Below are 15,514 nucleotides of genomic sequence, written 5' to 3'. Positions count from 1 at the left end.
TTCTCAGACTGCTCGCGAGCTCAAACTAGATCCAAACTTTGATTTATAAATTCTTAGCCTCTTCAACCAGGTAACGAGCATTGAATAAGAGTTCTATCCTTCCACATTCTCCGGCAAAAAGTTTGAGGCTGGTTGCCATAGTAATAGTGATAAAGGCCCACTCATTCAACATGGCATGACCAGAGTGGTTCGACCCGAAAGGATTGATGGTGCAATGGAAGGATTATCGGCTCATCCGACTCCCATCTGCTAAAGATCCAGTCGATAAGGCCACGCTTAAATAAGCAGTGTAATCCACAAATGCTTAACTGAACAGTGTAATCTTCAGCCAAATCCTGTAGGAACATCCAAATAAGCTCTTAGTTATTTAAAAAAAACCCTGAAACACTTAATCTTAATATCTAAAACTGATTCCGTATGCATTTCTTCAACTTCAGATGTTAACAAGCCAGAAACTATTTTTTTGGTAACTGTCCTTCAAACTGATGAACTTCCAAGTCAGCTCCATTGTTTATGCCCTCAGCAATCCCACATAATAATCACGAGCAAATTCAAACACCCATCCCCTAAAAACCAAAAACAAAAAACATCGCAGCGTAGTCACTTGGCTGATTTTGCTGTGGTGCTGATGTCCAAATCTGTACAAATAAAAATACTCTGCACTTATGACTACTTCTCCAGAGACATTATTTCTTCCAATTTTTTACAAAATGCTGCCATCATTCAGATATTAGGAAACTGATTTATTCTAATCCGAATAATCCATACTGCAGAGCTCAAAAGCTTGGAAGATGATTCTTCCAGGACCACCAGACATTAGATAAAAACCTCACCTCTCAATAGCACAACATAAATTTTACATGGCAATCTTCACAAATTTTGACAAAGTACTTGCGTGTTGAATCCCAGAAAAACATTAACACCATGTACCCCATAAGTATCAGATCTGTGAAGGTCAGATCATCAAATGGTGTCATCACGTTTTCATTTCATCATAACAAGAGGGAAAATGAAAATTTTAACAATTAGAGAATAAATCAAATAACTGCCATAAAGAGTTCAGATACCTGAAAATCACATCCCCAATCATAACATCTCATTCTCAAGGAGGAAAGGTTTGTGTAATGAGGAATACCAGAATATCCAATCCTGCATCACTATTTTTCAAGCAAAATCGTCATAAAAAATCATCAGTTATTCCAAAACTTAATGGGCGTTCACGAAATACATAAAGATATGGTTACAATAGCTGTATTCTTTGATAACCGCAGCTAAATAAGATGTGCTTTCTTCAAAAATCGGATAGTTCTGCAATAGTATGGCCATATCGATTCGATGTAATCCAGATATTTCTCAACTGCCCACTCTTCAAGTTGTTTGAACTTTTGTCTGAATAGAGCTCTGTAATCTAAGTTTTTGATGACTATTATAGGCTTCCAGAAGAGGGCCCAGAGAAATGCTTTAAGCTTTCCCTCAGCAATGTAAGTATAGACCAACGAAGAGTAAATTGGTAGGTTCTTTACCAGGCTAACAGCTTGCATGAAGAGGAAAAAATACAGCGAACAGAGCCCTTGAATGATTTTTATATAGAAAGCAACAATTAGTGGCCCAAGAACCCATAAAGGTGTCAACTCCTTAGTGACTTCAACTCCATACACCAATTTGACTGTTAGGTACCATGGAATGCTGCAAGAAACAGCACATAAATCAGCTTTCTTTCCTAGCTAAAATCTAATTTCCTCTCACTGGGGACAAATGTTATGATAAGTAGGGTAACTAAATTGTAGCAAGATAATCCTACTATGATAAGAAGCATAGAAAATCTTTTGCAATTCTTTGATTCATTGATTATATAAAGATAAATTACATTGCATTGGAGAACCCCACACCCTTAAAATAAAATAAAATAAAATAAAAATTCACATGCCTTTTGACAACTCAATGACTGTACTTACCATATATCTTTAAATAATTAACTAAAACAAAAACTCCTCTTATCATAAGCAAACTCTTGAAAACATTCAGGTAAAAGACAAAATAACTGAATAAAGTGTTGAAGTATGTTTTACTGTAGCCAAGTGTTAGCACACTTTAACTTTTCTCATGGTTGATCGTGGCTTAGGTCAAAGGGAAGCTTTACCAGAATGTCCAGGTTCTTTACTTTGCCTCTCATGCAAAGTCTTAAATTCAATGATAAACTAAAGTGAAAAAAATAAAATACATAGTGAAGAGAAGAACCATATCCAATAAAGCACATGAATTAACCTTCATTCAATCTAAAGTCATACTTCTTTGATACCTTTAATACATAATATTGTTGCAAACAGCAAGATAAACTCCAGAGTAGGTCAGGCTTTCGCTCTAGAGAGGATCCTAATCCTAAGATAACAAGGCTATTAGAGCCCCATTCCCTGTTGATATCCCTGGAGACATGCAAGGAGCTTAGGAAGACTCTTAACTTTAAAAAGTATTCTTGCCTTCTAATGATGCAGAAAATTAGTTTGTTACAAAAATAACTACCTTCCCTGGGGTAGTTTCCTACATTGGTAACTTTCTCCTTGGTGGTTGCTCTTCCAAATAACTTCCTTTTGGTAGTTAATTACAAGGATAACTACCTAGACCTGGCCTCTTGCATGGCTTCTTATATCAATGAAAAGTGACCGATCCCAATTTGTCCAAATATCATTTTATATTAACTTAATTAAAATTGATTAGTATTCATTACAATTGGTCAATGACCATTTGTTAACAGTAGGTCAAAAGTCTAATTACACATAAAAATGTTAAGCCATCTTTAGAATTTATTATTGAAGGGTTGTAGGAATTGCCAAGCTGCCACAGTAGTATGACACCATCTGTATGGTTGAGCATATAACATGAAGACTTTAGAATTAGCTGAGACGAGGATGCAAAGGGCGAAATAAGTGATCAGAGAGGCTGTTAATAATGCAATCCCAAGATTTTATATTGGAAACAATTTTCAGATACATTGCAATTATCTCAATATTTTTGGGGTTGTGAAATCAACTGCCCCTCCAATCCTTCCTACTCCCTTCACCACCTCGTCTCCTTAGCCAAACAAAAAGCTTCATGATATACTTCCTGCCCATGCAGGGGATACAGAATCCACACAGCCCCTAACAAAGAACGGAATACACTATTAGAGATCATCATATGTGCATATAGCTACCATAGAAAATCTCCCAAAACATTATTGAAATTGTATATTATTGCAAGCATGGAGAAGGCGATCTTGAAACTAATGGCAATAATATGCAGTCGAAAAAAGATACCATATCAAGTTAATATGAGTATATGAGCACATTCAAGTGGAAAAATTGAACAGCAAAGAACAATTATGAGCAAAGGCACTATCTCAGAACTTACAATATCAATAATGGGATAGATATTGCTGCATCAAGTCTCAGGAAGTGTACGAGTGCAACCTTCAGCATATTCACTGCCCGCATTCTCATAGTTACATGTTGACCTTCAGATGTTACATTCTCGGCTGGTTCTCCATGGAAGTTTCCATCCATTCTCAGACTAGATGTCTGCATGCGCAACATGATCAACCACTTTCTGAATACTTCTTGTATTGCAAGAGATCCAGCTGTAGTTTCCTCTCTTCCTTCGGGTGCATACGATAGCGGATGCTTCTGCACATCATGAGAATCTGACAGAATTTCTTCTCTCTCTTGTTGTGCGGAGAGCTGAACTGGTGCCTTGCGAAATTTTGAGCCACTGTCTCTGCCTTCTCGTTCATCATTCTGGGCATTGCCTTTAAAAGATGAGACTTTGAAAGCTTTCCTCTTTGGTAAAATAATAGGTTCGTCTCTGGTACAGCAAGCAAAATAATGCAAGAGAATTTTCAGCAATGTGAAATTGCAAAAAATGATAAGACTTTACATGCACTTGATATACATGACATCACAGGAACAGCAGAGAGCAAGATTTCCAATAAAAATATACTAAACAAATGAAAACACCACAGAATTTCTGTTCATTCAATATATATTTCAGAAGATAATGAAGGGATAAGTTGAAGGATGTACACATTCTCTTCATAAACTGAAAATCAAAGCCTCATATGTTTGAAAAAGTCTTTTTATTGCAGTTGCACTAAAAAATTACATAACACTTTTGAGAAATAATCTATATTAAAATAAGATAAAGTTCTAACCCCAAAAGCAATATGCACCCTTTATTTGAATAGAAAATATTACCCGCATCAAGGTACGCGGAACCGACTGAACCGACGTACCGGTGGGGGCCAGTACCAGCTCGGTATAGGTGGGAGCCAGTACCAGTTCCGATACCAAACCGGCCAACCGGAAAAAAAAAAAACAAAATTTCACCACGCGCGCGCGCGGACGTGCGCAAGTCCGCATTTTAGCCACAGAGTGGCCCGTGGCATTAAATGCCCATGCGGGGCCGCGTGGGCTCGCTACCCCGCGCAGAAACTGTGCACGGTTCCCTGCGCATGGAATCGCGCGCTGGCGCGAGCAATTCCCCACTCGCGCTCGCGCAAGCGGGCTGCCCGCCGCGCGGAGCCTCTTTTTTTTCCCCTTCCCTTCTTCCTCCTTCCCGAACCCTCTTCCTCTCCTTTCTTCCCCTCTCTCCTCCTCTCTTTCCCCCCCTCTCCCACGAGCAAAGAAGAGGCCGGAACCGTGAGCAAGACGGGTGATCCTCGTCGGCCCGAGGGAGGAGGGCAGCCCGAGACGACAAGTAGGCTTCGTCTCTTCTTCTTCCTCTTCTTCCTCTTCTTCTTCCCCGATGCCAGTACCGGGCTTGTACCGGTTTGCACCGGTACGGGCAAGGAGCCGTTCGGTTCCGACCCCGAGTCGGAGCCGTTCGGTTCCAACCGGAATTCAATAGCTGTACCGTACCGGTGCTGGCCGGTACCGGTACGGTATAGGCTGAACCGATCAATTTCGACCAGTTCAGTAGACTCTGACTCTCATAAAAAATTAAACAAATAGTAGAGTGAGACCCTCCAGAGTAACAAGACTGTCAAAACAAGCTTTGCTATAACTAGGGCTGTCAAACGGGCCGAGCTGCTCGGGCTCGGCTCGGGCCCGGCTCGGTAAAAGCCCGGCTCGAGCTCGGCTCGTTAGTCAAACGAGCCCGAGCCCGAGCCCAAAATGAGGCCCGTTTAAATCTGAGCCCGAGCCCGAGCTCGAGCCCGAGCAGCTCGCGAGCCCAAACGAGCCCAAAAGAGAGCTCCAAAATCGAATTGGATTGGTTTGGGTTGGGACTTAGCCCGTTCATCCAAACCCAATCCGTTAATCCTTCCCTCCCACCTGACTGGCTGACCACCTCCTCTTTTTTTTTTCTTTTTTTCTTCTCCTTTCTTCTGGGTTTCTCCAGAAGCTTCCGGTGCCCTCCCCTCCCCTCTTCCGGGTATCCCTCCCCTCCTCCCCTCCGGGTGTCCCTCCCCTCCCCTCTCGCCTTTCTCCTCCGCCGCCGATGACTCGCTGCCTCCCTCCGCCGCCGATGCCGAGCTCGGTTCCGTTTCTCCCCTCTCTCTTTTCCCCTCTTTGCCGACTCCTCCACCGGCGATCGTCGCTTTCGCGAGCTCTCCAGATCCGAGCTCCCTCCGCCGCCCTTCGTTCGTCTCAGAAGAAGAAGGCACCGGTCGTTAGGGCTGTTAACGACCGCGAGCTCTCCAGATCCGAGCTCCCTCCGCCGCCCTTCGTTCGTCTCAGAAGAAGGCACTGGCCGACGAGGTGCGTCTTCTCTTTTTTTATTTCTTTCTTCTGAGTCGCCTTCGTTCGTCTCTCCCTCTCCCTCTCTCCAGATCCGAGCTCCCTCCGCCGCCCTTCGTTCGTCTCAGAAGAAGGCACCGGTCGTTAGGGCTGTTAACGACCGCGAGCTCTCCAGATCCGAGCTCCCTCCGCCGCCCTTCGTTCGTCTCAGAAGAAGAAGGTGAGTCATTCTTCTCCTTTTTTTTAATTTCTTTCTATCCTTCTTCTCTTCTTCTTCTCTTTCCTTCCTTCATTCATCTCCGACGAACCGCCGGAACTGAGCTCGGCTGGCGGCTGCTCGTTCTTCTCTCCGACGGTCGACGGAGACAGGGACGGGGATGGCCGGATGGGGCTGGGGATGGGGCGGGCTCGGGCTCGGGCTCGGGCTCGGGCAAACGAGCTTCACGAGCCCGAGCCCGAGCTATGCCGCCCGAGCCCGAGCCCGAGCCCGAGCCCGAGCCCAATCCTGGGCTCGGTACCGAGCCCGAGCCCGAGCCCGAGCCCGAGCCGGGAAGTTGGTGAAACGAGCCGAGCCGAGCCGAGCCTGCGGAGGCTCGGGCTCGGCTCGGCTCGTTAACAGCCCTAGCTATAACACTTACAAGACTTACACCATCATAAAAAGCACCCAGAAGTGTATCCATCACATCAAATGGACTCAGATATCTATTTATAGCCCTCCAAAATATTAGTATTAAATTGAATAGGAAAACAGATATTAAAATAAACATGTTACTTATCAAACTTTTTAGATCATAACTTAATCTACAAAGCAAACCCCATGAAGATGGGATAAGGGTTTTCGATTTAGGTTTTAAGATTAAAAAGTCCTAATCTTACTAAATTCTTTATCAAAAAAAATGTCGACATAATCTTGATTTAAAAATTCCTAGTTTAGATAAACAAGATAAAAATAGTAAGTTAAGAAAATCTGCAAAGCCATCATTTGCCTCAGTTGCACTAGAATTCATCCCTGGGTTTTTTTAAGGTGACAATCAATCATCATAATTCTCTGGTTTTCCATTTCATATCTTCTAACACATTCATCTAGACAAGGAACCTATAAGAAATGAGATCTCGCTCAATGAAATTAAAGATGTGCTCTTCATTTCCTGATAAGATTGGAAAACAAAAGCTTGGATCTAGTGGTCGGCACCACTTTTTGTACCACAGTGCTGATGCTTTCATTATACAAAGGAATATCCAATTCCAACTTCAAAACTAAGAGAGCCACCTTAATTTCTTTTCAGTCGCAAAAGGAAATATTGGATACTACAAATACAATACTTATCGGAGAATAGACATCAAAGAATACATGACATAAAGGAACCTCTTTAGTAAATAATAACACCAAGATTTGCTTAAGTTTTGTTAAATATATGATGTGTTTCCCAATTCCTATCAACATCATGATCTATATAACTTTTTTTAAAACAACTCCAAATCTCATAACAATTATTCATTGACGATAAACCAATGATACAACAGTGATACAATAAAAAATGTATTTCTGCTCAAATAGCTTATCACTCTCAGACCCAGTTCAGCAAAGCTTTTGGCCCTCCAAAAAGCCTCTTCCTCGAGGGTCAAAAGCTCCTTTGGGTGATTACGAGGTATTTCGGAAATATTTGAAATAGCTTTCCACCTCCTTCAAAAACTGAAAAAGCATACTAAGGAAAAGCTCCAATTCGAAACTTTTGGGCAAAGCTCTACTAAGACACGTCATGAAGCTATTTTAATTTTAATCTAAGTATCTGAGGAGATGAAAATACCTATACTAATAGTTTTTGATAGTACAATATAATATAATAATATAGATATTATTTTGCTAGTACTATTATATTATAATAACACATTATAATAATATAATATTATTTATTATAGTAATAGAATATTGTATAAAATACTAATATAGTATTATATAATGATATTATTATTTATTAAATTATTTAGATTAAAATATCAAAGCGAATAATCTATAAATTAAGAATACTTTATAATATTAATTTTTTTATAGTACAAACAGTTGGATAAATGAAAACACTATATGATATCCTTTATTGTCGTTTTCTTATATTAAAAGCGCTTTCTCAGTTTGGTTACTAAAGTTCCACAATACTTCAAATATGTAGTTATCGGACAGAAAAAAAAAATTATTAAAAGCTCTACTGCCCAAAGCTCTATAGACAAAAGCTCTACTACCTACAGCCATGCCAAAGTGTGCCTTAAACTTTTTACCTCTCACCTGAAATGGAACCGAAGCTTCAATGGTATAAACTTATCTTTCCTTCCAATGAACTGAAATGCTACAAAAGATCTCCACCTCACTTCATGGGTCAATGCTTTAGCTCTCAAGGAATGGGTTGAATAAGAACCCTGCAGCAAAATACAAACATGGATAATCAAAGAATATTAGTGATCTAGTTTGGTACTACACATGGAAACAATACGCATGACATAGTAACTAAGCCATCCACCAATATCGACATTCGGATTTTCCATATCTTTTTTTCAAGCCCAACTTCATGAAAACTCTATTCATGTTAAAAAAGGCAAGAAGGTTTGCTTGAAGGGGAACCAAATCTTCCAAGATCTACTTTGCAGGGTATTAGCTATATTAGCTCTCTAGAAGAACAAAATTTTGCTAAATTTTCTCTACCAATTTCATTATTACAAGAGATTAAAATAGAATTACATGACTACTCGTGCAATGCCAAATCACCACAATAAAATTCTCATTAACTTCAAAATTGTATAAGTTTGAGAATCCAAAATTGAGAATAAAAGAAAGCTACCTAGGTAGCATGGTCAGTTGTTAGCTCACATTTTCAGTATTATTTGCGAAAATAAATACAAGAAAAAAGCCTAGTAGGGTTATAACTCCTTCCCTTCTATTATGTTCATCTTCTTCCCTTAATTTTTCTTCTTATTCCCAATCCCTTCTCTACTGTCTCTGTGAAATTCTGAAAATGAACCAGTTTGTGGAAGCAGTAAGTGTTGTTAAGCATGGCTTTGTTTCACCCCGTCATTGACTTAGAAACCATGTATAAGGATATCAAAATTTACCAAAATTTATTAAATAAATTTATTTAAGACAAAAAGTTACAATTTTGGAAAAAAATAGCATCCCAATATGGAATCACGAAGCCAAACCATCCCAAAAGTTGAGACAGTAGCATAAGTAGTTTGTGTTTTTGAAGTCTCTAGTGATGAACATCGGAAAGTAAATCCATGATATTAGAGTCCTATTGTTGAATTCCATATGAACTAACATAAATGGAACTGAAAGGATAGTGAACTGTGATCCTCATTATAGAATTTAGTAGGTTGGCTCCCTTGAAGCAGCAAGGTCTTCTTCCTCTTCTTTAAACTCCTCGGCCATGTGATAGTTTTGGCATCAGAGCTAGGTTGTTCCATATATGGCCATGGCTACTAGACTCTCTCAATTAGCAAAGTCAGTGAATTAGTTGCAAGAAACAATTTGCTTGTAACAAAAGGTCATCACAAAGGACTCATGCAACAACTCCATGTTGTCGTAGAGAACTATGAATCCTTGTCTCAATGCCATAACAAAGATCGAGGAGATGGATCAGATGGACACAATAAATCATCACTTCAAAGGCCAAAATTTTAAATCATTGGGTAGCAGTCAAACAACAACTCGCTTGAACTTCCCTAAGTTCGATAGAACCGATCTAACTAGTTGGGCTTATAGAGCAGAACAATTCTTTACATACCATCAAACCAACCTTCAGGATTGGTCTTTACTCGCCTCTTTTTATATGAAGCACAAGGCATGTTGATCATTCATATGGATGGATATCTGTTATTAGTTAGGATTCTTTCACTAAATTTTTGAAAACCCAGTTTGGCCCAACAGAATTATAGGATCTAGCAGCTGCTCTCGCAAAACTAAGACAAACTACAATTGTAGAGAAGTACCAAACCCAATTTGAAATCTTAACAAATCGGGTTAAAGGAATTGACAAAACACTCATAGTGATTTGCTTCATCGCCAAGCTTACGGATGATATTCAGTTGGATGTCCAAATGTTTAAATCCAAGACTCTTTCGGCACATAATGGTCTGGCCAGGCTGCAAGAGGTGAAGTTGAACCTACGGAGGAGGCCTATATGCTTTAAAGGAGCATAAACCCAGACTCTCTGGTAATGTCAATGTTACTAAACCTTTGACCATTCCAATCAAAAGGCTTGCACAAGCAGAGATGTAAGAAAGATGTGATCATGGGCTGTGTTACAATTGTAATGAAAAATATGCCCCAGGAATAAATGCAGATTTAGAAAATTGTACCTGCTGGACAGTGCGGAACCCTAACAAGGGAGTGCAGATATCATGGAAATGCCTAACGATATTGTGGATAATGGTTAAGATGAAACTAGAAAAAACACTTGAGTTATGTCTTCATGCCATTGCAGGCGCTTCTACACCATAAACCACGCGATTGGAAGGGAAATTGGACCAACGAAGCTTGGCTGTGTTGATTGATTTAGGCTTGGCTCCTGATTTTCTTCATTCTACAGTTGCTAAAAAGATTGGCCTCCAATTCAATCTAGAGGTCAACTCCAGGTTATGGTTGCCATTGGGTTTTCAGGGGTAACACCAAATCTCCAAGGGCACTCAATCACTATGGTTTTTCCTCGTAGGTTTGGGAGGATCTGATGTTGTTCTTAGGGTTCATTAGCTATGGGCACTTGGAAAAATTGTGCGGGATTTTTCTAGCCTTATCATGCAATCGATTCGGGATGGAAAATTTTGGCTCCTGAATTGGCTGTAATGAATGATATAGAACTCCAAAAGATGGCAAAATGTGACATCGAATTTCATTTCTTCAATTGTTTAACCTTGCTGGAACTCAAGCATCCAATCTGGTGGAACCTTAAGAAATGTATTGGTGGAGTACAGATGGGTTCAACGAGCCAACATGACTTCCTCTATCACAAGCTTGTGATCACGAGAGATAGAGGTAGTTTGTGATGCTCTAGAAGCAAGGATAGCTGGTGCATTAAATCAAAAAGGGCCATCCTATTTCTTATTCTAGTGAGAAACTAAATAAGGTTAGACAAAGTACAAAGGTATTCCATTTGTGACAAAGAATTTTATGCATTTATGCATGCATTGAGATTTTGGATGCATTATCTCCTACCTAAAGAGTTTGTCTTGTATTTAGACCATCAAGCCCTTAAACATTTGGACTCTTGAAAGCAACAAAGGCCTCAACACATTAAGTGGTTGGAGTTTATCCAAGAGTACACCTTTCTCCTACCTGTTGACGCTCTTAGCATAGTGGTGGCTATCTTGCATCTTGCTTATGTCAAGACGGATAGATTTGAGTGCATCAGACATGAATGTGCCTCTTGTCAAGATTTTAACAAAATTTACAAATCATTAATGAGTGATGGACATACCAAAAGTGCAGATTATATCATCCATGATGGTTATCATTTTAAGGACCGTCGATTCCGTAAACCTAGTTCCTTTAGCAAGAATTTTGTCATTTGCGAGTTACTTGATGTGGGTGCTGCTGGTGCACTCTTGTCCAGAGAGGTGTCCATTGGGTGTTATGAAGAAACTACAAGAGAAAAATGAATGACCCTATAAGATTCTCCACAAAATCAATACCAATGCCTATGTTCTAGGTTTACCTCCTAAGTTGGGAATTAGTCCAACATTTAATGTGGAGGATCTCGCCCTCTACAAGAAAGCAACTGGTGATCCCTTGCGTGTTGCTCCAGATCGTATCAAATGCTTTAAATGTGGAGGATTTTTCTTTCAACCACCAACAAAAAACTGTGGCAATGAGAAGGAACCCCAGGCTAGTTCCCAAATATTTTGGCCCATACAAGGTGATCCAATATGTTGGGCAAGTTGCTTACAAACTTGATTGCCAGAAAGTTCCCTTATACACCATGTTCCATATCTCTTGCTTCAACAAGAAAGCGTATAGTGATATTTCTATTCATCTTACATTGCCTCCAATGACACATAAAGGTGTTATATGGCCACAGCCAGCAGCCATGCTTGACCGCCACATGGTCAAGAAGGAAAGTAGGCTACTACAAAAGTCCTTGTACAATGGGAAGGAGTTGGAAAGGAGGGTGCTACTTGGGAAAAATATCACAAGATAATGAAATGCTTTTCTAATGCCAACCTTGAGGACAAGGTTCTTTAAGGAAAGGGATGAATTTTTATGTATTTGGACTGTTATGCCACTTTTGCTTAGTTTATTATGTAAAAATCTCTTATGTTTGTTACTTTATGGTTGTTATATATTTGTCATTTGTGGTGTTGATAGGCGTGTGAAAAAAATGACCAAATCACAAATCCGAACCAAACCGACCACTTTGGTTCGGTTTAAACCAATTTTTTCATAGTCGATTCTGTTTTAGTTTGAAAATTTTTCAAAATGAAAAAATCGGTTCAATTTCCATTAGGATTTTGAAAAGTCAACCCAAATCAAAAAATCGACACACACACACACACACACATATATATATGGAGAGAGAGGTACACTTGGCTACATTTGAGTAGATCTCTACTTAAATTCGTTCAGATTTAGATCAGATGATGAGACTCTTCCATTAGTAGTGCGAACTATTAGATGTAATCTACTATCTCTAAATTGCTTACATACCAAAAATTCTTTGATTTGGAGACTCCTAACCTATGCTCTCAAAAAATTAGACAGTTTAAAAAGCATGAAACAATACATATTCTTTTGACTACTTGATCCACAGGCTAGAAGTCTCTAAATCATAAAATTTTTTATATGTAAATAATTTAGAGATAATAGATCGCATCCAGTAGCTTAGATCATTGTTATGTGACCTCCATCGCCTAATCGGATATGAGTGGATATCCAGTCGAATGTAGCCAAGTCTAACTATATATAGTCCCTTCAGCTGTTTCAGTCCTAACCTTAATCCTTTCTCACAGTTCTCCTTCCCACTCGAACAACCGCTCATCGCCCCTTCTCCCACCATCTCATCTTCTCCTCACCGCCATAGCCACTAGATCCCCCTCATCCCGCTAGATTGTTGCAACTCTTCATCTCCCATGGACTTTATCTTGCCACATCTCTTCCTCTTCACCACCGCGACCACCGAAGCCCCCTCATCCCACCAATCCAAGGACGACGAACCAATGGTGTCATTGCCTGGTGGCTGGTTCGGTCGTGATGGGCAATGGTGCCATCTTTCTTGTGCCTCGGGGGGTATCCCATCTCTTTCAAGCCCTATTATTCCCTCATAAAGTTTGGCGCCAGGAATCTCCTCATCAGATCATTATCACTTTCTTAACTATTTATTTTTTAATCTTTTCTTCTCTTTCTAATTGATCACTTCACTTCCTATCCCAATGCCTTTCTTTTGATTCTTGGAAAGGGAAGTACGGTGAAGAGATATTTTGGAGTCAGATGTTTAGAAGGAATTGGAGAGCATCCAAAAGCTTTCTCTGGTCTACTTTGATTGTAAGTCCTGTTTTCTCTCTCCCCCCTTTTTCTTTTGGATTTGTAGATTTTTTTAGATGGATTTTTGAAACAAAATCTCCAAGAAAACTACCACGAACAAGCAATGCTTGGATATTCTTATCTTGGCACAACAATCCTCAAATTGGATCTCCTCAACCCGATAAACCAAACCGAATATCTCAGTTCAATTTCATTCATTTTTTATAAACCATCAGTTTGGTTACAGTTTTGGTTTTAGGGAATCAATTTTAAGCGGATTGGTTTCAATTTTATCCCTAAACCGACCCAATCCAAGCAGTGCACATCCCTGGGTGTTGAAGTAGTTTGGGCCTTTGCACTCTAAAGTGGTGAATGTGGGTAGGTAGTTATACGATATTGGAGTCCTATTTTTGTAGTCTATTGAAACCAATCTGGTCGGAATAGTAAAACAGTTAAATATTATCCTTATTCTCTAGTTTATGAAGTTGGCTCACTCAAAGCAGCCCAGATCTTCTTCTTCCTCTTCTTCTCTAAACTCTATAGCCACGAAACAAATAACCACTCAAATTGGTGAATAATTTTATTTTTCTGGGTCAGGGAAAGGGGTCAATGCCCCTAAAGGGACATAAATGGTTAAAACCAAAAACAATTCCATTGTTTTCATCAAATAACTCCTAATTAAGAAAACTTTAAATACATTTCCTAAAATAAATAAGAAAGAAACAAATTTCTCCAAGAAAAATATCCTCAACCAATCATAATTCAGTGGAACAAGACAAATCGTGCAAACAACAGGAAGCTGGATATCTGATATCACATACCTGCGCCTGATGTGCTAACAATGCCATCTTCCGAATTAATTTCAGACCTTCATTTCTCGACCCTTGAATCCCTCGAATTCCACTAAACAATTTTCACAATTAAAGATATCCCACCCATTTAATTAATATCTTTGAAAAATCAACACGAATATAAATTCAAAATTACAAAGCAGCAACAGCATAAAAAAGAGAATTTGGGAATAAAAAATCAAGCAAAAGGATAGGAGTTACCTTTAAAGAAGCTTTGCTCCCACCGCCCCCTGCCCGACCGCCACCTACTCCCCTCGTTCCCCACGCCGCCGCCGCCGCCGCCGCCCGCCGCGCAGATGCCGTCCTCCTCTCTCTCCCTCCCTCCCTCCCTCTCTCTCTCTCTCTCTCTCTCTCTCTCTCTCTCTCTCTCTCTCTCTCTCACGCTCTTGTGTTTCTCGCTTCTAGGGCATTAATCGTGCCGGAGCGCTTCTCTCTTGCTTCCCTCCCTTTCTCGCTCCCTCTTTCTTCCCTTCTTATCTGGAATTTCCGATATCGCTGCCCTCGGCTGGATAACGGCAGCGAATCGAACGGGAGAGGAGGGGCGGCTTAATTTGGGCCTGGCGTTGGCTTTCGGGCTTGCGGACTTCAGATTATCGGGTATTTGATACCCGACCCTCCCAGCCCGTTAAGAACTCAGTCACCCCCAGCTGAGAAACTTATTTTATTATTTATTTATTTATTTTAATGTTATAAAGGATCACTACCTTTTCTGACCAAATCACTAGTCACATTTGGTGTCTCATGAATGGCCCTACCTTCTTGTGAATTGCAACACCTTATTGTGAACCAAGCTCCAAGATAGTGATATTAATATTACTAGTCTGTTAAATACGCCAATTTTGTTTGCTATTGCTTTTCCCTTGATTTACTTGTATTGTAGCTACAATTGTCTTTTGCTTTTTAGATTTGTCACAGTTGCTTGAAGTTTTAAACTCACTGTGACGGAGTTAATATGATATAATAATACAATATCATTTCCATTGGTTAACTTTGTCCCCTTATCATGCGGATGTTCTATCGTATTCTTGCCTTTTTGAATGTTGTAATTATCTAAAGTTTTTTTTTGGTGGATCATGACATTGTGACAATTAGATCATTTGATCTTTCTATTATGTCATTTCAATATCATGGACACAAAAAGAGGTTACTTTTGTCATCCTAAGAGTTTTTCTTTGTTTATAGAGGATAGTCTAGACTTTCTTCATTTTAACAACATTTTCAAGATATTTACCAAGAGACTTTTGCCTGTGTAATTTACACTAGAATGAGTACTGATAAATAAAATGAAAGGAGAAACGGATCCTGATCATTGCACTGTAGTATGAGTTTTGGATTGCAAATTAACAAACAAAAACTTTTACTAGATAACGTATGTACTCTTGTTATCTAATTTGCATAGTTCTCCTCCTTCCTGTTTTACTTTTGCCCCGATTAAATAAGCTGAAACCCAAGTA

General features: G+C 39.7%; 1 protein-coding gene across 3 annotated transcripts; it reads right to left on the bottom strand.

Annotated features, from left to right (window-relative positions):
* Positions 1-643: 643 nt before the first annotated feature.
* On the bottom strand, positions 644-14,387 carry LOC103705411. Of its 3 annotated transcripts, XR_003385338.2 has the most exons (6): positions 14,262-14,385; positions 14,031-14,112; positions 7,990-8,120; positions 3,388-3,837; positions 1,068-1,686; positions 644-946 (listed from the first exon to the last, which is right to left on the bottom strand). XR_003385338.2 is itself a non-coding variant. In XM_026804007.2 (5 exons), the coding sequence occupies exons 2-5, from the start codon at positions 14,055-14,057 to the stop codon at positions 1,272-1,274; spliced, it is 1,023 nt and encodes a 340-aa protein (XP_026659808.2). In that variant the 5' UTR covers positions 14,058-14,112; positions 14,262-14,385; the 3' UTR covers positions 1,034-1,271. The 3 variants fall into 3 exon arrangements, 2 of the variants coding, with proteins under 2 accessions (XP_026659808.2, XP_008787334.2); XM_026804007.2 differs by lacking the exon at positions 644-946 and having other exon boundaries at positions 1,034-1,686; XM_008789112.3 differs by lacking the exons at positions 644-946; positions 1,068-1,686 and adding an exon at positions 2,945-3,137 and having other exon boundaries at positions 14,262-14,387.
* Between the last annotated feature and the right edge of the window lie 1,127 nt (positions 14,388-15,514).

The sequence above is a fragment of the Phoenix dactylifera genome, unplaced genomic scaffold (genome assembly GCF_009389715.1).
Source record: "Phoenix dactylifera cultivar Barhee BC4 unplaced genomic scaffold, palm_55x_up_171113_PBpolish2nd_filt_p 000007F, whole genome shotgun sequence".
Lineage (NCBI taxonomy): Eukaryota > Viridiplantae > Streptophyta > Magnoliopsida > Arecales > Arecaceae > Phoenix > Phoenix dactylifera.
This window is presented reverse-complemented; position numbering and strand designations above follow the sequence as displayed.